Source organism: Salmo salar, chromosome 29, assembly GCF_965601325.2.
Source record: "Salmo salar chromosome 29, fSalSal1, whole genome shotgun sequence".
In the NCBI taxonomy this organism is placed as follows: domain Eukaryota; kingdom Metazoa; phylum Chordata; class Actinopteri; order Salmoniformes; family Salmonidae; genus Salmo; species Salmo salar.
In genome coordinates, this window is record NC_138319.1 from 44437501 (window position 1) to 44463633 (window position 26133).

The 26133-nt window shown below is 44.9% G+C and overlaps 1 protein-coding gene across 4 annotated transcripts in view; it reads right to left on the reverse strand.

The window, feature by feature from the left end:
• The window catches only part of phex (phosphate regulating endopeptidase homolog, X-linked), a 33583-nt gene extending 8389 nt beyond the window's left edge, over positions 1 to 25194 (reverse strand). For 2 of the 4 annotated variants that reach the window (XM_082970845.1, XM_082970844.1), the window contains exons 1-11: positions 24687 to 25193; positions 23793 to 23849; positions 23560 to 23721; positions 23390 to 23473; positions 22988 to 23214; positions 21483 to 21551; positions 11076 to 11192; positions 10738 to 10821; positions 6975 to 7114; positions 888 to 981; positions 665 to 793 (exon numbers count right to left, since the gene is read on the reverse strand). In XM_082970845.1, the coding sequence (XP_082826971.1) occupies positions 665 to 793; positions 888 to 981; positions 6975 to 7114; positions 10738 to 10821; positions 11076 to 11192; positions 21483 to 21551; positions 22988 to 23214; positions 23390 to 23473; positions 23560 to 23721; positions 23793 to 23849; positions 24687 to 24810 (1287 nt within the window). In that variant the 5' untranslated portion in view covers positions 24811 to 25193. Of the gene's footprint in view, positions 1 to 664; positions 794 to 887; positions 982 to 6974; positions 7115 to 10737; positions 10822 to 11075; positions 11193 to 21482; positions 21552 to 22987; positions 23215 to 23389; positions 23474 to 23559; positions 23722 to 23792; positions 23850 to 24686 lie in introns of all 4 variants that reach the window. The other 2 variants (XM_082970846.1, XM_082970847.1) reach the window with 1 other exon arrangement.
• Positions 25195 to 26133: the final 939 nt, after the last annotated feature.

Consider the following 26133-nt stretch of genomic DNA (forward strand, 5'->3'; position numbering starts at 1 on the left):
CAGACACACACACACACAGAACCACACACACACACAACCCACACACACACACACACACACACACACAACCACACACACACAACCACACACACAACCACACACACAACCACACACACAACCACACACACCGATCAAACCAACCCACACAGAACCACACACACACACAACCACACACACAACCACACACACCGATCAAACCAACCCACACAGAACCACACACACACACAACCACACACACAACCACACACACCGATCAAACCAACCCACACACACACACACACACAACCACACACACAACCACACACACCGATCAAACCAACCCACACAGAACCACACACACACACAACCACACACACAACCACACACACCGATCAAACCAACCACACACACACACACACACACAACCACAGAACCACACACACACACAGAAACACACACACACACACACACAACCACAGAACCACACACACACACAGAAACACACACACACAGAACCACACACACACACAGAACCACACACACACAGAACCACACACACAGAACCACACACACAGAACCACACACACAGAACCACACCCACAGAACCACACACACAGAACCACACACACAGAACCACACACACAGAACCACACACACAGAACCACACACACAGAACCACACCCACCATGTGTTTCTTGTCCTCCTGGAAGTGTGTGTTGATGAAGAGACGTCCGGTTGCGTAGACCAGAGTGTTCTCTACGTAGTTAACACACTTATCCCAACGAGGGGTCAGGGAGGTCGTTCCTGTGGTTACCTAAAAATACACCGGTCAAAACTGATTTATGAGTGTGTGAGTGATGGTGTATGTGCTTGGAAAGGGTTGAAAAGTGAGCGTGTGTTGAACAGACCCGTGTGAAGTCCAGATATCTGTACAAGAAGCGTCGGCTGAGAGCTGTGATCCTGGAGAACACTGTCCTCCACATGACATAGTTACTAACTGTCCTATAGAAACCACATAGAAACCACATGACATAGTTACTAACTGTCCTATAGAAACCACATGACATAGTTACTAACTGTCCTATAGAAACCACATAGAAACCACATGACATAGTTACTAACTGTCCTATAGAAACCAGATGACATAGTTACTAACTGTCCTATAGAAACCAGATGACATAGTTACTAACTGTCCTATAGAAACCAGATGACATAGTTACTAACTGTCCTCTATAAACCATATGACATAGTTACTAACTGTCCTATAGAAACCATATGACATAGTTACTAACTGTCCTATAGAAACCATATGACATATTTACTAACTGTCCTATAGAAACCACATGACATAGTTACTAACTGTCCTATAGAAACCATATAGAAACCACATGACATAGTTACTAACTGACCATATAGAAACCACATGACATAGTTACTAACTGTCCTATAGAAACCATATGACATAGTTACTAACTGTCCTATAGAAACCACATAGAAACCACATGACATAGTTACTAACTGTCCTACAGAAACCATATAGAAACCACATGACATAGTTACTAACTGACCATATAGAAACCATATAGAAACCATATAGAAACCACATGACATAGTTACTAACTGTCCTATAGAAACCATATAGAAACCACATGACATAGTTACTAACTGTCCTACAGAAACCATATAGAAACCACATGACATAGTTACTAACTGACCATATAGAAACCATATAGAAACCATATAGAAACCACATGACATAGTTACTAACTGTCCTATAGAAACCATATAGAAACCACATGACATAGTTACTAACTGACCATATAGAAACCATATAGAAACCACATGACATAGTTACTAACTGACCATATAGAAACCACATGACATAGTTACTAACTGTCCTATAGAAACCACATAGAAACCACATGACATAGTTACTAACTGTCCTATAAAAACCATATAGAAACCACATGACATAGTTACTAACTGTCCTATAGAAACCATATAGAAACCACATGACATAGTTACTAACTGTCCTATAGAAACCATATAGAAACCACATAACATAGTTACTAACTGTCCTATAGAAACCATATAGAAACCACATGACATAGTTACTAACTGTCCTACAGAAACCATATAGAAACCATATGACATAGTTACTAACTGTCCTATAGAAACCACATGACATAGTTACTAACTGTCCTATAGAAACCATATGACATAGTTAATAACTGTCCTATAGAAACCATATGACATAGTTACTAACTGTCCTATAGAAAACACATGACATAGTTACTAACTGTCCTATAGAAACCATATGACATAGTTACTAACTTTCCTATATAAACCATATGACATAGTTAATAACTGTCCTATAGAAACCATATGACATAGTTACTAACTGTCCTATAGAAACCATATGACATAGTAACTAACTGTCCTATAGAAACCATATAGAAACCACATGACATAGTTACTAACTGTCCTATAGAAACCATATAGAAACCATACGACATAGTTATTAACTGTCCTATAGAAACCATATAGAAACCACATGACATAGTTACTAACTGTCCTATAGAAACCATATGACATAGTTACTAACTGTCCTATAGAAACCATATGACATAGTTATTAACTGTCCTATAGAAACAATATAGAAACCACATGACATAGTTACTAACTGTCCTATAGAAACCATATAGAAACCACATGACATAGTTACTAACTGTCCTATAGAAACCATATAGAAACCACACGACATAGTTATTAACTGTCCTATAGAAACCATATAGAAACCACATGACATAGTTACTAACTGTCCTACAGAAACCATATAGAAACCATATGACAGTTACTAACTGTCCTATAGAAACCATATGACATAGTTACTAATTGTCCTCTATAAACCATATGACATAGTTACTAACTGTCCTCTATAAACCATATGACATAGTTACTAACTGTCCTATAGAAAACACATGACATAGTTACTAACTGTCCTATAGAAACCATATGACATAGTTACTAACTGTCCTATATAAACCATATGACATAGTTAATAACTGTCCTATAGAAACCATATGACATAGTTACTAACTGTCCTATAGAAACCATATGACATAGTAACTAACTGTCCTATAGAAACCATATAGAAACCACATGACATAGTTACTAACTGTCCTATAGAAACCACATGACATAGTTACTAACTGTCCTATAGAAACCATATAGAAACCACATGACATAGTTACTAACTGTCCTATAGAAACCACATGACATAGTTACTAACTGTCATATAGAAACCACATGACATAGTTACTAACTGTCCTATAGAAACCATATAGAAACCACATGACATAGTTACTAACTGTCCTATAGAAACCATATAGAAACCACATGACATAGTTATTAACTGTCCTATAGAAACCATATAGAAACCACATGACATAGTTACTAACTGTCCTACAGAAACCATATAGAAACCATATGACATAGTTACTAACTGTCCTATAGAAACCATATGACATAGTTACTAATTGTCCTATAGAAACCATATAGAAACCACATGACATAGTTACTAACTGTCCTATAGAAAACACATGACATAGTTACTAACTGTCCTATAGAAACCATATAGAAACCACATGACATAGTTACTAACTGTCTATAGAAACCATATGACATAGTTACTAACTGTCCTATAAAAACCACATGACATAGTTACTAACTGTCCTATAGAAACCACATGGCATAGTTACTAACTGTCTATAGAAACCATATGACATAGTTACTAACTGTCCTATAGAAACCACATGACATAGTTACAACCTGTCCTATAGAAACCATATAAAAACCACATGCCATAGTTACTAACTGTCCTATAGAAACCACATCACATAGTTACTAATTGTCCTCTATAAACCATATGACATAGTTACTAACTGTCCTCTATAAACCATATGACATAGTTACTAACTGTCCTATAGAAAACACATGACATAGTTACTAACTGTCCTATAGAAACCATATGACATAGTTACTAACTGTCCTATATAAACCATATGACGTAGTTAATAACTGTCCTATAGAAACCATATGACATAGTTACTAACTGTCCTATAGAAACCATATGACATAGTAACTAACTGTCCTATAGAAACCATATAGAAACCACATGACATAGTTACTAACTGTCCTATAGAAACCACATGACATAGTTACTAACTGTCCTATAGAAACCACATGACATAGTTACTAACTGTCATATAGAAACCACATGACATAGTTACTAACTGTCCTATAGAAACCATATAGAAACCACATGATATAGTTACTAACTGTCCTACAGAAACCATATAGAAACCATATGACATAGTTACTAACTGTCCTATAGAAACCATATGACATAGTTACTAACTGTCCTCTATAAACCATATGACATAGTTACTAACTGTCCTATAGAAAACACATGACATAGTTACTAACTGTCCTATAGAAACCATATAGAAACCACATGACATAGTTACTGTCTATAGAAACCATATGACATAGTTACTAACTGTCCTATAAAAACCACATGACATAGTTACTAACTGTCTATAGAAACCATATGACATAGTTACTAACTGTCCTATAGAAACCACATGACATAGTTACTAACTGTCCTATAGAAACCATATAACATAGTTACTAACTGTCCTACAGAAACCATATGAAATAGTTACTAACTGTCATATAGAAACCACATGACATAGTTACTAACTGTCATATAGAAACCACATGACATAGTTACTAACTGTCCTATAGAAGCCACATTACATAGTTACTAACTGTCATATAGAAACCATATGACATAGTTAATAACTGTCCTATAGAAACCATATAGAAACCACATGACATAGTTAGTAACTGTCCTATAGAAACCATATGACATAGTTACTAACTGTCATATAGAAACCACATGACATAGTTACTAACTGTCCTATAGAAGCCACATTACATAGTTACTAACTGTCATATAGAAACCATATGAAATAGTTACTAACTGTCCTATAGAAACCACATGACATATTTACTAGCTGTCATATAGAAACCACATGACATAGTTACTAACTGTCCTATAGAAACCATATGACATAGTTACTAACTGTCCTATAGAAACCATATAGAAACCACATGACATAGTTACTAACTGTCCTATAGAAACCATATGACATAGTTACTAACTGTCCTATAGAAACCATATGACATAGTTACTAACTGTCCTATAGAAACCATATAGAAACCACATGACAGAGTTACTAACTGTCCTATAGAAACCATATAGAAACCACATGACATAGTTGCTAACTGTCCTATAGAAACCATATGACATAGTTACTAATTGTCCTCTATAAACCATATGACATAGTTAATAACTGTCCTCTATAAACCATATGACATAGTTACTAACTGTCCTATAGAAAACACATGACATAGTTACTAACTGTCCTATAGAAACCATATAGAAACCACATGACATAGTTACTAACTGTCTATAGAAACCATATGACATAGTTACTAACTGTCCTATAGAAACCATATAGAAACCACATGACATAGTTAGTAACTGTCCTATAGAAACCATCTGACATAGTTACTAACTGTCCTATAGAAACCACATGACATAGTTACTAACTGTCCTATAGAAACCATATAGAAACCACATGACATAGTTACTAACTGTCCTATAGAAACCATATAGAAACCACATGACATAGTTACTAACTGTCCTATAGACACCATATGACATAGTTACTAACTGTCCTATAGAAACCACATCACATAGTTACTAACTGTCATATAGAAACCACATGACATAGTTACTAACTGTCCTATAGAAACCATACGACATAGTTACTAACTGTCCTATAGAAACCATATGACATAGTTACTAACTGTCCTATAGAAACCACACGACATAGTTACTAACTGTCCTATAGAAACCATATAGAAACCACATGACATAGTTACTAACTGTCCTATAGAAACCATATGACATAGTTACTAACTGTCCTATAGAAACCACATGACATAGTTACTAACTGTCCTATAGAAACCATAAGACATAGTTACTAACTGTCCTATAGAAACCACATGACATAGTTACTAACTGTCCTATAGAAACCATAAGACATAGTTACAAACTGTCCTTTAGACACCATGTGACATAGTTACTAATTGTCCTATATAAACCATATAGAAACCATATAACATAGTTAATAACTGTCCTATAGAAACCACATGACATAGTTACTAACTGTCCTATAGAATCCATATGACATAGTTAATAACTGTCCTATAGAAACCACATGACATAGTTACTAACTGTCCTATAGAAACCATATGACATAGTGACTAACTGTCCTATAGAAACCACATGACATAGTTACTAACGTCCGCCTGCCCTGCATAGTACAACGCCATGCCCATGACATAGTTACTAACTGTCCTATATAAACCATATGACATAGTTACTAACTGTCCTATATAAACCATTGCCCATGACATAGTTACTAACTGTCCTATAGAAACCATATGACATAGTTACATAACTGTCCTATAGAAATCACATGACATAGTTACTAACTGTCCATATAGCAACAATATAGAAACCATATGACATAGTTACTAACTGTCCTATATAAACCACATGACATAGTTACTAACTGTCCATATAGCAACAATATAGAAACCACATGACATAGTTACTAACTGTCCTATAGAAACCACATGACATAGTTACTAACTGTCCTATAGAAACCACATGACATAGTTACTAACTGTCCTATAGACACCATATGACATAGCTACTAACTGTCCTATAGAAACCATATGACATAGCTACTAACTGTCCTATAGCAACAATATAGAAACCACATGACATAGTGACTAACTGTCCTATACTGTGTGTGTGTGTGTGTGTGTGTGTGTGTGTGTGTGTGTGTGTGTACCTGGGTTCAGTGGCGTTGAGGAGTTTAAACAGCTTTTTGAAGTAGGTGGGGACACGGACGATCACTGGCTCAGACGAGTGGACAGAAATACCTTCTCCTTTCGACTCTACTACTGACTTCACAAAGGACAACCAGTCAAACTACACACACACACACACACACACACACACACACACACACACACACACACACACACACACACACACACACACACACACAGAGGGAGAGTGAGAAACTGTTCGACTCACACATGAGAGATAGAGGATGGGTACCTGTGGTATGGAGCGGTGGAGAGATAGAGGATGGGTACCTGGGGTATGGAGCGGTGGAGAGATAGAGGATGGGTACCTGGGGTATGGAGCGGTGGAGAGATAGAGGATGGGTACCTGGGGTATGGAGCGGTGGAGAGATAGAGGATGGGTACCTGGGGTATGGAGCGGTGGAGAGATAGAGGATGGGTACCTGTGGTATGGAGCGGTGGAGAGATAGAGGATGGGTACCTGGGGTATGGAGCGGTGGAGAGATAGAGGATGGGTACCTGTGGTATGGAGCGGTGGAGAGAGATAGAGGATGGGTACCTGTGGTATGGAGCGGTGGAGAGATAGAGGATGGGTACCTGTGGTATGGAGCGGTGGAGAGATAGAGGATGGGTACCTGTGGTATGGAGCGGTGGAGAGATAGAGGATGGGTACCTGTGGTATGGAGCGGTGGAGAGATAGAGGATGGGTACCTGGGGTATGAAGCGGTGGAGAGAGATAGAGGATGGGTACCTGTGGTATGGAGCGGTGGAGAGAGATAGAGGATGGGTACCTGGGGTATGGAGCGGTGGAGAGATAGAGGATGGGTACCTGGGGTATGGAGCGGTGGAGAGATAGAGGATGGGTACCTGTGGTATGGAGCGGTGGAGAGATAGAGGATGGGTACCTGTGGTATGGAGCGGTGGAGAGATAGAGGATGGGTACCTGGGGTATGGAGCGGTGGAGAGATAGAGGATGGGTACCTGGGGTATGAAGCGGTGGAGAGAGATAGAGGATGGGTACCTGTGGTATGGAGCGGTGGAGAGATAGAGGATGGGTACCTGTGGTATGGAGCGGTGGAGAGAGATAGAGGATGGGTACCTGTGGTATGGAGCGGTGGAGAGATAGAGGATGGGTACCTGGGGTATGGAGCGGTGGAGAGATAGAGGATGGGTACCTGTGGTATGGAGCGGTGGAGAGATAGAGGATGGGTACCTGTGGTATGGAGCGGTGGAGAGATAGAGGATGGGTACCTGGGGTATGGAGCGGTGGAGAGATAGAGGATGGGTACCTGGGGTATGGAGCGGTGGAGAGATAGAGGATGGGTACCTGTGGTATGGAGCGGTGGAGAGATAGAGGATGGGTACCTGGGGTATGGAGCGGTGGAGAGATAGAGGATGGGTACCTGGGGTATGGAGCGGTGGAGAGATAGAGGATGGGTACCTGTGGTATGGAGCGGTGGAGAGAGATAGAGGATGGGTACCTGGGGTATGGAGCGGTGGAGAGATAGAGGATGGGTACCTGGGGTATGGAGCGGTGGAGAGATAGAGGATGGGTACCTGGGGTATGGAGCAGTGGAGAGAGATAGAGGATGGGTACCTGGGGTATGGAGCGGTGGAGAGATAGAGGATGGGTACCTGGGGTATGGAGCGGTGGAGAGAGATAGAGGATGGGTACCTGGGGTATGGAGCGGTGGAGAGATAGAGGATGGGTACCTGGGGTATGGAGCGGTGGAGAGATAGAGGATGGGTACCTGGGGTATGGAGCGGTGGAGAGATAGAGGATGGGTACCTGTGGTATGGAGCGGTGGAGAGATAGAGGATGGGTACCTGTGGTATGGAGCGGTGGAGAGAGATAGAGGATGGGTACCTGTGGTATGGAGCAGTGGAGAGAGATAGAGGATGGGTACCTGGGGTATGGAGCGGTGGAGAGATAGAGGATGGGTACCTGGGGTATGGAGCGGTGGAGAGATAGAGGATGGGTACCTGTGGTATGGAGCGGTGGAGAGAGATAGAGGATGGGTACCTGTGGTATGGAGCGGTGGAGAGATAGAGGATGGGTACCTGGGGTATGGAGCGGTGGAGAGAGATAGAGGATGGGTACCTGTGGTATGGAGCGGTGGAGAGAGATAGAGGATGGGTACCTGGGGTATGGAGCGGTGGAGAGATAGAGGATGGGTACCTGGGGTATGGAGCGGTGGAGAGATAGAGGATGGGTACCTGTGGTATGGAGCGGTGGAGAGATAGAGGATGGGTACCTGTGGTATGGAGCGGTGGAGAGATAGAGGATGGGTACCTGGGGTATGGAGCGGTGGAGAGATAGAGGATGGGTACCTGTGGTATGGAGCGGTGGAGAGATAGAGGATGGGTACCTGTGGTATGGAGCGGTGGAGAGATAGAGGATGGGTACCTGGGGTATGGAGCGGTGGAGAGATAGAGGATGGGTACCTGTGGTATGGAGCGGTGGAGAGATAGAGGATGGGTACCTGTGGTATGGAGCGGTGGAGAGAGATAGAGGATGGGTACCTGGGGTATGGAGCGGTGGAGAGATAGAGGATGGGTACCTGGGGTATGGAGCGGTGGAGAGAGATAGAGGATGGGTACCTGGGGTATGGAGCGGTGGAGAGATAGAGGATGGGTACCTGTGGTATGGAGCGGTGGAGAGATAGAGGATGGGTACCTGGGGTATGGAGCGGTGGAGAGATAGAGGATGGGTACCTGGGGTATGGAGCGGTGGAGAGATAGAGGATGGGTACCTGTGGTATGGAGCGGTGGAGAGATAGAGGATGGGTACCTGGGGTATGGAGCGGTGGAGAGATAGAGGATGGGTACCTGGGGTATGGAGCGGTGGAGAGATAGAGGATGGGTACCTGGGGTATGGAGCGGTGGAGAGATAGAGGATGGGTACCTGGGGTATGGAGCGGTGGAGAGATAGAGGATGGGTACCTGGGGTATGGAGCGGTGGAGAGATAGAGGATGGGTACCTGTGGTATGGAGCGGTGGAGAGATAGAGGATGGGTACCTGGGGTATGGAGCGGTGGAGAGATAGAGGATGGGTACCTGTGGTATGGAGCGGTGGAGAGATAGAGGATGGGTACCTGTGGTATGGAGCGGTGGAGAGATAGAGGATGGGTACCTGTGGTATGGAGCGGTGGAGAGATAGAGGATGGGTACCTGGGGTATGGAGCGGTGGAGAGATAGAGGATGGGTACCTGGGGTATGGAGCGGTGGAGAGAGATAGAGGATGGGTACCTGTGGTATGGAGCGGTGGAGAGATAGAGGATGGGTACCTGGGGTATGGAGCGGTGGAGAGATAGAGGATGGGTACCTGGGGTATGGAGCGGTGGAGAGATAGAGGATGGGTACCTGTGGTATGGAGCGGTGGAGAGATAGAGGATGGGTACCTGGGGTATGGAGCGGTGGAGAGATAGAGGATGGGTACCTGTGGTATGGAGCGGTGGAGAGATAGAGGATGGGTACCTGGGGTATGGAGCAGTGGAGAGATAGAGGATGGGTACCTGGGGTATGGAGCGGTGGAGAGATAGAGGATGGGTACCTGGGGTATGGAGCGGTGGAGAGATAGAGGATGGGTACCTGTGGTATGGAGCGGTGGAGAGATAGAGGATGGGTACCTGGGGTATGGAGCGGTGGAGAGATAGAGGATGGGTACCTGTGGTATGGAGCAGTGGAGAGAGATAGAGGATGGGTACCTGGGGTATGGAGCGGTGGAGACGGGAGATGGTGTACCTGTGGTATGGAGCGGTGGAGACGGGAGATGGTGTATCTGTTGTACATGTTCTCACTGGTCCGGTTCTCAAATGGAATCACAATCTACAAAGAATAAAAGCAGTCACAACATATAAAACACACACACACACACACACACACACACACACACACACACACACACACACACACACACACACACACACACACTCACACAGTATAGACACACACACACACACACACACACACACACACACACACACACACACACACACACACACACACACACACACACACACACACACACACACACACACACACACACACACACACACACACACACACTTAGACACACCCACCTGAGCCAGTTTGGTCTCAAAGGCCAGTGCTTCACTCATCTGAATCTCAGCTGCTTCCAGTGGAGCTCCTAACATCACAGCTACGTCCACCATGAGGTTTAGGAGAGCACTACGATACTGCACACATCACCATGAGGGTTAGGAGAGCACTACGATACTACACACATCAACATAGGAGAGCACTACGATACTACACACATCAACATGAGGGTTAGGAGAGCACTACGATACTGCACACATCAACATAGGAGAGCACTACGATACTGCACACATCAACATAGGAGAGCACTTCGATACTGCACACATCAACATAGGAGAGCACTACGATACTGCACACATCACCATGAGGGTTAGGAGAGCACTACGATACTGCACACATCAACATAGGAGAGCACTTCGATACTGCACACATCAACATAGGAGAGCACTACGATACTGCACACACCACCATGAGGTTTAGGAGAGCACTACGATACTGCACACATCAACATGAGGGTTAGGAGAGCACTACGATACTGCACACATCAACATGAGGGTTAGGAGAGCACTACGATACTGCACACATCACCATAGGAGAGCACTACGATACTGCACACATCAACATGAGGTTTAGGAGAGCACTTCGATACTGCACACATCAACATAGGAGAGCACTACGATACTACACACATCAACATAGGAGAGCACTACAATACTGCACACATCAACATGAGGGTTAGGAGAGCACTACGATACTGCACACACCACCATGAGGTTTAGGAGAGCACTACGATACTGCACACATCAACATGAGGGTTAGGAGAGCACTACGATACTGCACACACCACCATGAGGGTTAGGAGAGCACTACGATACTGCACACATCAACATAGGAGAGCACTACGATACTACACACATCAACATAGGAGAGCACTACGATACTACACACACCAACATGAGGTTTAGGAGAGCACTACGATGCTGCACACATCAACATAGGAGAGCACTACGATACTACACACATCAACATGAGGTTTAGGAGAGCACTACAATACTACACACATCACCATGAGGTTTAGGAGAGCACTACGATACTGCACACATCACCATGAGGGTTAGGAGAGCACTACAATACTGCACACATCAACATGAGGGTTAGGAGAGCACTACGATACTGCACACATCAACATAGGAGAGCACTTCGATACTGCACACATCAACATAGGAGAGCACTACGATACTGCACACATCACCATGAGGGTTAGGAGAGCACTACGGTACTACACACATCAACATAGGAGAGCACTACGATACTGCACACATCACCATGAGGGTTAGGAGAGCACTACGATACTGCACACATCACCATGAGGGTTAGGAGAGCACTACGATACTGCACACATCACCATAGGAGAGCACTACGATACTGCACACATCAACATGAGGTTTAGGAGAGCACTTCGATACTGCACACATCAACATAGGAGAGCACTTCGATACTACACACATCAACATAGGAGAGCACTACAATACTACACACATCAACATGAGGGTTAGGAGAGCACTACGATACTGCACACATCAACATAGGAGAGCACTACAATACTACACACATCAACATGAGGGTTAGGAGAGCACTACAATACTACACACATCACCATGAGGTTTAGGAGAGCACTACGATACTGCACACATCACCATGAGGGTTAGGAGAGCACTACGATACTACACACATCAACATGAGGGTTAGGAGAGCACTACGATACTGCACACACCACCATGAGGTTTAGGAGAGCACTACGATACTGCACACATCAACATGAGGGTTAGGAGAGCACTACGATACTGCACACATCAACATAGGAGAGCACTACGATACTACACACATCAACATGAGGTTTAGGAGAGCACTACAATACTACACACATAACCATGAGGTTTAGGAGAGCACTACGATACTGCACACATCACCATGAGGGTTAGGAGAGCACTACGATACTACACACACCACCATGAGGGTTAGGAGAGCACTACAATACTACACACATCAACATGAGGGTTAGGAGAGCACTACGATACTGCACACATCACCATGAGGTTTAGGAGAGCACTACGATACTGCACAGATCAACATAGGAGAGCACTACGATACTACACACATCAACATGAGGTTTAGGAGAGCACTACGATACTGCACACATCACCATGAGGTTTAGGAGAGCACTACGATACTGCACACATCAACATAGGAGAGCACTACGATACTACACACATCAACATGAGGTTTAGGAGAGCACTACGATACTACACACATCAACATGAGGGTTAGGAGAGCACTACGATACTACACACATCACCATGAGGTTTAGGAGAGCACTACGATACTACACACATCAACATAGGAGAGCACTACGATACTGCACACATCAACATAGGAGAGCACTACGATACTACACACATCAACATGAGGGTTAGGAGAGCACTACGATACTACACACATCAACATAGGAGAGCACTACGATACTGCACACACCACCATGAGGGTTAGGAGAGCACTACGATACTACACACACCACCATGAGGGTTAGGAGAGCACTACAATACTACACACATCAACATGAGGTTTAGGAGAGCACTACGATACTGCACACACCACCATGAGGGTTAGGAGAGCACTACGATACTGCACACATCAACATGAGGGTTAGGAGAGCACTACGATACTGCACACATCAACATAGGAGAGCACTACGGTACTACACACATCAACATAGGAGAGCACTACAATACTACACACATCAACATAGGAGAGCACTACGATACTGCACACACCACCATGAGGGTTAGGAGAGCACTACAATACTACACACATCAACATAGGAGAGCACTACGATACTGCACACATCAACATAGGAGAGCACTACGATACTACACACATCAACATGAGGGTTAGGAGAGCACTACGGTACTACACACATCAACATAGGAGAGCACTACGATACTGCACACATCAACATAGGAGAGCACTACGATACTGCACACACCAACATGAGGGTTAGGAGAGCACTACGATACTACACACATCAACATAGGAGAGCACTACGATACTGCACACATCAACATAGGAGAGCACTACGATACTGCACACATCAACATGAGGGTTAGGAGAGCACTACGATACTGCACACATCAACATAGGAGAGCACTACGATACTGCACACATCAACATAGGAGAGCACTACGATACTGCACACATCAACATAGGAGAGCACTACGATACTGCACACACCACCATGAGGGTTAGGAGAGCACTACGATACTACACACACCACCATGAGGTTTAGGAGAGCACTACAATACTGCACACATCAACATAGGAGAGCACTACGATACTACACACACCACCATGAGGGTTAGGAGAGCACTTCGATACTGCACACATCAACATAGGAGAGCACTACGATACTGCACACATCAACATAGGAGAGCACTACGATACTGCACACATCAACATAGGAGAGCACTACGATACTGCACACACCAACATGAGGGTTAGGAGAGCACTACGATACTGCACACATCAACATAGGAGAGCACTACGATACTACACACATCAACATGAGGGTTAGGAGAGCACTACGATACTACACACATCAACATAGGAGAGCACTACGATACTGCACACATCAACATAGGAGAGCACTACGATACTACACACACCACCATGAGGGTTAGGAGAGCACTACGATACTACACACATCAACATAGGAGAGCACTACGATACTGCACACATCAACATAGGAGAGCACTACGATACTGCACACACCAACATGAGGGTTAGGAGAGCACTACGATACTGCACACATCAACATAGGAGAGCACTACGATACTACACACATCAACATGAGGGTTAGGAGAGCACTACGATACTACACACATCAACATAGGAGAGCACTACGATACTGCACACATCAACATAGGAGAGCACTACGATACTGCACACATCAACATGAGGGTTAGGAGAGCACTACGATACTGCACACATCAACATAGGAGAGCACTACGATACTACACACACCACCATGAGGGTTAGGAGAGCACTACGATACTACACACACCACCATGAGGTTTAGGAGAGCACTACAATACTGCACACATCAACATAGGAGAGCACTACGATACTACACACACCACCATGAGGGTTAGGAGAGCACTTCGATACTGCACACATCAACATAGGAGAGCACTACGATACTACACACATCACCATGAGGTTTAGGAGAGCACTACGGTACTACACACACCACCATGAGGGTTAGGAGAGCACTACGATACTGCACACATCAACATGAGGTTTAGGAGAGCACTACGATACTACACACATCAACATAGGAGAGCACTACGATACTGCACACATCAACATGAGGGTTAGGAGAGCACTACGATACTGCACACATCAACATGAGGGTTAGGAGAGCACTACGATACTACACACACCACCATGAGGTTTAGGAGAGCACTACGGTACTACACACATCAACATAGGAGAGCACTACGATACTACACACATCAACATGAGGGTTAGGAGAGCACTACGATACTGCACACATCAACATAGGAGAGCACTACGATACTACACACATCAACATGAGGGTTAGGAGAGCACTACGATACTACACACATCAACATAGGAGAGCACTACGATACTGTACACATCAACATAGGAGAGCACTAAGATACTACACACATCAACATAGGAGAGCACTACGATACTACACACATCAACATAGGAGAGCACTACGATACTACACACATCAACATAGGAGAGCACTACGATACTACACACATCAACATGAGGTTTAGGAGAGCACTACGATACTACACACACCACCATGAGGGTTAGGAGAGCACTACGATACTACACACATCAACATAGGAGAGCACTACGATACTACACACATCAACATAGGAGAGCACTACGATACTACACACATCAACATGAGGTTTAGGAGAGCACTACGATACTACACACACCACCATGAGGGTTAGGAGAGCACTACGATACTACACACATCAACATGAGGGTTAGGAGAGCACTACGATACTACACACATCAACATGAGGGTTAGGAGAGCACTACGATACTACACACATCAACATAGGAGAGCACTACGATACTGCACACATCAACATGAGGGTTAGGAGAGCACTACGATACTACACACACCACCATGAGGTTTAGGAGAGCACTTCGATACTACACACATCAACATAGGAGAGCACTACGATACTACACATCAACATAGGAGAGCACTACGATACTACACACATCAACATAGGAGAGCACTACAATACTACACACATCAACATGAGGGTTAGGAGAGCACTACGATACTACACACATCAACATAGGAGAGCACTACGATACTACACACACCACCATGAGGTTTAGGAGAGCACTACGATACTGCACACACCAACATAGGAGAGCACTACAATACTGCACACATCACCATGAGGGTTAGGAGAGCACTACAATACTACACACATCAACATGAGGGTTAGGAGAGCACTACGATACTACACACATCACCATGAGGGTTAGGAGAGCACTACGATACTGCACACATCAACATAGGAGAGCACTACGATACTACACACATCAACATGAGGGTTAGGAGAGCACTAGAATACTACACACATCAACATGAGGGTTAGGAGAGCACTACAATACTACACACATCAACATGAGGGTTAGGAGAGCACTACAATACTACACACATCACCATGAGGGTTAGGAGAGCACTACGATACTACACACATCAACATGAGGGTTAGGAGAGCACTACGATACTACACACATCAACATAGGAGAGCACTACAATACTGCACACATCAACATGAGGGTTAGGAGAGCACTACGATACTACACACATCACCATGAGGTTTAGGAGAGCACTACGATACTACACACATCAACATAGGAGAGCACTACGATACTGCACACATCAACATAGGAGAGCACTACGATACTACACACACCACCATGAGGGTTAGGAGAGCACTACGATACTGCACACATCAACATAGGAGAGCACTACGATACTGCACACACCACCATGAGGTTTAGGAGAGCACTACGAAACTGCACACATCAACATGAGGGTTAGGAGAGCACTACAATACTGCACACACCACCATGAGGTTTAGGAGAGCACTACGATACTACACACACCACCATGAGGGTTAGGAGAGCACTACAATACTACACACACCACCATGAGGGTTAGGAGAGCACTACGATACTGCACACATCAACATGAGGGTTAGGAGAGCACTACGATACTACACACACCACCATGAGGGTTAGGAGAGCACTACGATACTGCACACATCAACATGAGGTTTAGGAGAGCACTACGATACTGCACACATCAACATAGGAGAGCACTACGATACTGCACACATCAACATGAGGGTTAGGAGAGCACTACGATACTACACACACCACCATGAGGTTTAGGAGAGCACTACGATACTACACACATCAACATAGGAGAGCACTACGATACTACACACACCACCATGAGGGTTAGGAGAGCACTACGATACTACACACACCACCATGAGGGTTAGGAGAGCACTACAATACTACACACACCACCATGAGGGTTAGGAGAGCACTACGATACTGCACACATCAACATGAGGGTTAGGAGTGCACTACGATACTACACACATCAACATAGGAGAGCACTACAATACTACACACACCACCATGAGGGTTAGGAGAGCACTACAATACTGCACACACCAACATAGGAGAGCACTACGATACTGCACACATCAACATGAGGGTTAGGAGAGCACTACGATACTGCACACATCAACATAGGAGAGCACTACGATACTACACACATCAACATAGGAGAGCACTACGATACTACACACACCACCATGAGGTTTAGGAGAGCACTACGATACTGCACACATCACCATGAGGTTTAGGAGAGCACTACGATACTGCACACATCAACATAGGAGAGCACTACGATACTGCACACATCAACATAGGAGAGCACTACGATACTACACACACCACCATGAGGGTTAGGAGAGCACTACGATACTGCACACACCACCATGAGGGTTAGGAGAGCACTTCGATACTACACACACCACCATGAGGGTTAGGAGAGCACTACGATACTACACACATCACCATGAGGGTTAGGAGAGCACTTCGATACTACACACACCACCATGAGGGTTAGGAGAGCACTACGATACTGCACACATCAACATGAGGGTTAGGAGAGCACTACGATACTGCACACATCAACATAGGAGAGCACTACGATACTACACACATCACCATGAGGGTTAGGAGAGCACTTCGATACTACACACATCAACATAGGAGAGCACTACGATACTACACACACCACCATGAGGGTTAGGAGAGCACTACGATACTGCACACATCAACATGAGGGTTAGGAGAGCACTACAATACTGCACACACCACCATGAGGTTTAGGAGAGCACTACGATACTACACACACCACCATGAGGGTTAGGAGAGCACTACAATACTACACACACCACCATGAGGGTTAGGAGAGCACTACGATACTGCACACATCAACATGAGGTTTAGGAGAGCACTACGATACTGCACACATCAACATGAGGGTTAGGAGAGCACTACGATACTACACACACCACCATGAGGTTTAGGAGAGCGCTACGATACTACACACATCAACATGAGGGTTAGGAGAGCACTACGATACTACACACATCAACATGAGGGTTAGGAGAGCACTACGATACTGCACACATCAACATAGGAGAGCACTACGATACTGCACACATCAACATGAGGGTTAGGAGAGCACTACGATACTGCACACATCAACATAGGAGAGCACTACGATACTACACACACCACCATGAGGGTTAGGAGAGCACTACGATACTACACACACCACCATGAGGGTTAGGAGAGCACTACAATACTACACACACCACCATGAGGGTTAGGAGAGCACTACGATACTGCACACATCAACATGAGGGTTAGGAGAGCACTACAATACTACACACATCAACATAGGAGAGCACTACAATACTACACACATCAACATAGGAGAGCACTACGATACTACACACATCAACATAGGAGAGCACTACAATACTACACACACCACCATGAGGGTTAGGAGAGCACTACAATACTGCACACACCAACATAGGAGAGCACTACGATACTGCACACATCAACATGAGGGTTAGGAGAGCACTACGATACTGCACACATCAACATAGGAGAGCACTACGATACTACACACATCAACATAGGAGAGCACTACGATACTACACACACCACCATGAGGTTTAGGAGAGCACTACGATACTGCACACATCACCATGAGGTTTAGGAGAGCACTACGATACTGCACACATCAACATAGGAGAGCACACGTACGCCCATCACTGGGGCCCGACACACCACCATGAGGGTTAGGAGAGCACTACGATACTGCACACATCAACATGAGGGTTAGGAGAGCACTACGATACTGCACACATCCAACACTGAGGGTTAGGAGAGCACTACGATACTACACACATCACCATGAGGGTTAGGAGAGCACTACGATACTGCACACACCACCATGAGGGTTAGGAGAGCACTACGATACTGCACACACCACCATGAGGGTTAGGAGAGCACTACGATACTGCACACACCAACATGAGGGTTAGGAGAGCACTACGATACTACACACATCACCATGAGGGTTAGGAGAGCACTACGATACTACACACATCAACATAGGAGAGCACTACGATACTACACACATCAACATGAGGGTTAGGAGAGCACTACGATACTACACACATCAACATAGGAGAGCACTACAATACTACACACATCAACATGAGGGTTAGGAGAGCACTACGATACTGCACACATCAACATAGGAGAGCACTACGATACTACACACATCAACATAGGAGAGCACTACGATACTGCACACATCAACATGAGGGTTAGGAGAGCACTACGATACTACACACATCAACATAGGAGAGCACTACGATACTACACACATCAACATAGGAGAGCACTACGATACTGCACACATCAACATGAGGGTTAGGAGAGCACTACGATACTACACACATCAACATAGGAGAGCACTACAATACTACACACATCAACATGAGGGTTAGGAGAGCACTACGATACTGCACACATCAACATAGGAGAGCACTACGATACTACACACATCAACATAGGAGAGCACTACGATACTGCACACATCAACATGAGGGTTAGGAGAGCACTACGATACTGCACACATCAACATGAGGTTTAGGAGAGCACTACGATACTGCACACATCAACATAGGAGAGCACTACGATACTACACACATCAACATAGGAGAGCACTACGATACTACACACATCAACATGAGGGTTAGGAGAGAACTACGGTACTACACACATCAACATAGGAGAGCACTACGATACTGCACACATCAACATGAGGTTTAGGAGAGCACTACGATACTACACACATCAACATAGGAGAGCACTACGATACTACACACACCAACATGAGGTTTAGGAGAGCACTACGATACTGCACACATCACCATGAGGGTTAGGAGAGCACTACGATACTACACACATCAACATGAGGGTTAGGAGAGCACTACGATACTACACACATCAACATAGGAGAGCACTACGATACTACACACATCAACATAGGAGAGCACTACGATACTGCACACACCACCATGAGGGTTAGGAGAGCACTACGGTACTACACACATCAACATAGGAGAGCACTACGATACTACACACATCAACATGAGGGTTAGGAGAGCACTACGATACTGCACACATCAACATGAGGGTTAGGAGAGCACTACGGTACTACACACATCAACATAGGAGAGCACTACGATACTGCACACATCAACATAGGAGAGCACTACGATACTGCACACATCAACATAGGAGAGCACTACGATACTACACACATCAACATAGGAGAGCACTACGATACTACACACATCAACATGAGGGTTAGGAGAGCACTACGATACTACACACATCAACATAGGAGAGCACTACGATACTACACACATCAACATGAGGTTTAGGAGAGCACTACGATACTACACACATCAACATAGGAGAGCACTACGATACTGCACACATCAACATAGGAGAGCACTACGATACTACACACATCAACATAGGAGAGCACTACGATACTACACACAAACGTAGACATAGATCCATATGTTATACATTAATAATTTATTTCTACAGGGCACCGTTATCGGTTGAAGCATAACGTATAAATATGCAATTAAAGTTTAAGAAAGCTTTTATTGACTTACTGCCTGAGCGCTGGTGGTGTTGGTGATGTAATCTTCTCTGGAGGAGAGAGACAGAGAGGCCTGGTCCAACTACAGAGACAGAAAGATACGTTATTACAAGGCCTGGTCCAACTACAGAATAATAACCCATTACAAGGCCTGGTCCAACTACAGAGACAGAATGATACGTTATTACAAGGCCTGGTCCGACTACAGAATAATAACCCATTACAAGGCCTGGTCCGACTACAGAATAATAACCCATTACAAGGCCTGGTCCGACTACAGAATAATAACCCATTACAAGGCCTGGTCCGACTACAGAATAATAACCCATTACAAGGCCTGGTCCAACTACAGAATAATAACCCATTACAAGGCCTGGTCCGACTACAGAATAATAACCCATTACAAGGCCTGGTCCAACTACAGAGACAGAACGATACGTTATTACAAGGCCTGGTCCAACTACAGAATAATAACCCATTACAAGGCCTGGTCCAACTACAGAATAATAACCCATTACAAGGCCTGGTCCAACTACAGAGACAGAACGATATGTTATTACAAGGCCTGGTCCAACTACAGAAAGATACGTTATTACAAGGCCTGGTCCAACTACAGAATAACAACCCATTACAAGGCCTGGTCCGACTACAGAATAATAACCTATTACAAGGCCTGGTCCAACTACAGAATAACAACCCATTACAAGGCCTGGTCCAACTACAGAATAACAACCCATTACAAGGCCTGGCCCGACTACAGAGACAGAACGATATGTTATTACAAGGCCTGGTCCAACTACAGAAAGATACGTTATTACAAGGCCTGGTCCGACTACAGAATAACAACCCATTACAAGGCCTGGTCCAACTACAGAATAACAACCCATTACAAGGCCTGGTCCAACTACAGAATAACAACCCATTACAAGGCCTGGTCCGACTACAGAATAATAACCTATTACAAGGCCCGGTCCGACTACAGAATAATAACCCATTACAAGGCCTGGTCCAACTACAGAGACAGAACGATACGTTATTACAAGGCCTGGTCCGACTACAGAATAATAACCTATTACAAGGCCCGGTCCGACTACAGAATAATAACCCATTACAAGGCCTGGTCCAACTACAGAGACAGAACGATACGTTATTACAAGGCCCGGTCCGACTACAGAATAATAACCCATTACAAGGCCTGGTCCGACTACAGAAAGATACGTTATTACAAGGCCTGGTCCAACTACAGAGACAGAACGATACGTTATTACAAGGCCTTGTCCATTTTCTTAAAAGTGGGGTTACATGTTGATCAACTTTCAAAGCAGAATAACTTTCCCATTGTTCCTCAAATGCAGTGTATGATATACCATGCTTGGTCCTTATACAGAATGGTAAGTTATACAAGGCCTAGTCCAACTACATGATAATAAGTTAATGCTATCTATGTTTACAGAAGCCTGGGAGCTGTCTTGGTTTATACAGTCAAACTGAAAACACACACATTTAGTCAGGGGGCACCTTAATTATGTAGCTGGTGGAGTTCTTGTCATCTGGGGCGATGTATAAGCGAATCAGAACACTCTTGCTGTGTTGGTTCCTAATCTGAGCCAATGTCTGCAGCAGGTCCCATCGTCCCGGTGACCAGAGCCACTCCCCCTCAAGCCCCTCCCCCAGGACGGGCCAGTGGAACTCAGGCTGCTGTAAAAGCTTCAACAGAGGACCACTGTCCACTTTCTCCAATATAGCTACACACAGAGACACACAGACAAAAACACACACTTTGTACCACTATAGCACTTGTTTTTCATGTAACATCTCGGCTTCCTCGTGTGTGTGTGTGTGTGTGTGTGTGTGTGTGTGTGTGTGTGTGTGTGTGTGTGTGTGTGTGTGTGTGTGTGTGTGTGTGTGTGTGTAGGTTACCTTCGTCCATACAGGAGCGGTAGAACACCTTGGCCTTCCTGACAGCTTCTATCTCATCTGAGTCTGACGGAGCCTCCAGCAAGTCTACAACTCAGACAACATTTAGAGGTGGGGGGAGTGTAGTCACGGTATGAGAGTGTGTATGGGCTCATCTCGTCTCTCTCTCTCACCTTTGAGTTTGATATCAACGTGCTGGCGTAACCAAGGATAGACGCCGTATGAAGAGAAGTCTTCAGGAATAGGGTTGTCTCTCAGCCAGCCACCACAGGAGAACCCATAGAAGTCATCACAGGGAGACACAGCCTGGTCCATCTTACTGAGGATAGATCCAGCTACACACACATTACAAGCTGATTGCAACATTCTACATGCAACAATTTCCTGTAAGGTGGGTGGGGCCTACCTGCTTCAATACATTCTGGAGTTAAGCAGAAGACATCCTGATTGGCTCTCTGGGAAACTGAGGAAAAGGATGAGACCTGATGAAGATTACAACACACCCCCCCCCCCACCCACCCAAACAGAATCATAAACAGACATATACAGTATGTCCTGAAACAATCCCACAACCACCTGACCCCTCTCTCACTCCTTCCCTGTATGGTGTCCCCCATGCCCTGAAAATCCCCCCCCCCCCCACACAGTCATCAGCTTCCCTGTATGATGTCCCCCATGCCCTGAAAATCCCCCCCCACACAGTCATCAGCTGTTTACGGTTTGAGTGTCACGGAGAAAGCTGACTCCATTTTAATAACACATATGCCAAATAGCTTACACACACATGCACGCACACGCACACACACACACACACACACACACACACACACACACACACCTTAAAAAGAACCAAATTAAATCAAATAGCCATTGTCTATTCACTTGCATGACCAGAGACAGGAGTGTGTGTACTGTATCTACAGAAACATATATCATTAAAACAACATTTCACCACAAAAATGTTGGCTTCATACAACAACAAGGACATAATAGTTACCACTTCTACCCCACCCTCACACACACACACACACACACACACACACACACACACACACACACACACACACACACACACACACACACACACACACACACACACACACACACACACACACACACACACACACACACACACACACACACACACACACACACACACACACACACACACACACACACACACACACACACCTCCCTCAACCACTCCAGTTACTGCAACACCAGCTTTTTCCAAGACTAAACTCACTCAGGGAAAGAGGTTGTGTGTAACTCTGTGTGAAACAGTAGTGTGTCTACTCACCCAGTATGACAGCAAGCAGCAGAGCGATGCAGAAACACACACACGCGGCCAGCGCAGCCTTTAGGACCCGACTGTTTCCTTGTTCTGGTTTAGGAACACACACACCCAGATGCTCCATCTCCATGTCTCCAAACAAAACAGACGCACACACTACCTCACTTTCAGCCACCTCTTTGTCCGTCTCCAAATCTATATCTCTCTCTTTCTCCCTCTCTCCCTCTCTGTCTCTCTCCCTCCTTCCCTCTCTGTGTCTGTCTCCGTATGTCTCTCTCCCTCCCTCTCTGTGTGTCTCTCTCCCTCCTTCCCTCTCTGTGTATGTGTCCGTATGTCTCTCTCCCTCCTTCCCTCTCTGTGTCTGTCTCCGTATGTCTCTCTCTCTCTCTCTTACTGAGTCGGCCTCTTTATCTCTCTCTCTCTCCGTAACTCTCTCTCTGTCTCCGTATCTCTCTAGCCATAATCCTCTCCAAACTGTGGTTCAACCTACTTCTGTCTGACTCTCCTGCTCAAAGTGGACTCCCCCTCCCTCCCTCCCTCTGTCTCCTCCCTCTTTATCTTTCCCACATTTCCCCTCCCTCTATGCTCCCTGAGATACTTACCAGAAACAGCTCAATCACCTTCTGCTGGAACCATGTGGAGAGTTACTCACCTTCTGCTGGAACCATGTGGAGAGTTACACACCTTCTGCTGGAACCATGTGGAGAGTTACACACCTTCTGCTGGAACCATGTGGAGAGTTACTCACCTTCTGCTGGAACCATGTGGAGAGTTACACACCTTCTGCTGGAACCATGTGGAGAGTTACACACCTTCTGCTGGAACCATGTGGAGAGTTACCTTCTGCTGGAACCATGTGGAGAGTTACCTTCTGCTGGAACCATGTGGAGAGTTACCTTCTGGTGGAACCATGTGGAGAGTTACCTTCTGGTGGAACCATGTGGAGAGTTACTCACCTTCTGCTGGAACCATGTGGAGAGTTACTCACCTTCTGCTGGAACCATGTGGAGAGTTACACACCTTCTGCTGGAACCATGTGGAGAGTTACTCACCTTCTGCTGGAACCATGTGGAGAGTTACCTTCTGCTGGAACCATGTGGAGAGTTACTCACCTTCTGCTGGAACCATGTGGAGAGTTACCTTCTGCTGGAACCATGTGGAGAGTTACCTTCTGCTGGAACCATGTGGAGAGTTACCTTCTGCTGGAACCATGTGGAGAGTTACCTTCTGGTGGAACCATGTGGAGAGTTACCTTCTGGTGGAACCATGTGGAGAGTTACTCACCTTCTGCTGGAACCATGTGGAGAGTTACTCACCTTCTGCTGGAACCATGTGGAGAGTTACACACCTTCTGCTGGAACCATGTGGAGAGTTACTCACCTTCTGCTGGAACCATGTGGAGAGTTACCTTCTGCTGGAACCATGTGGAGAGTTACCTTCTGCTGGAACCATG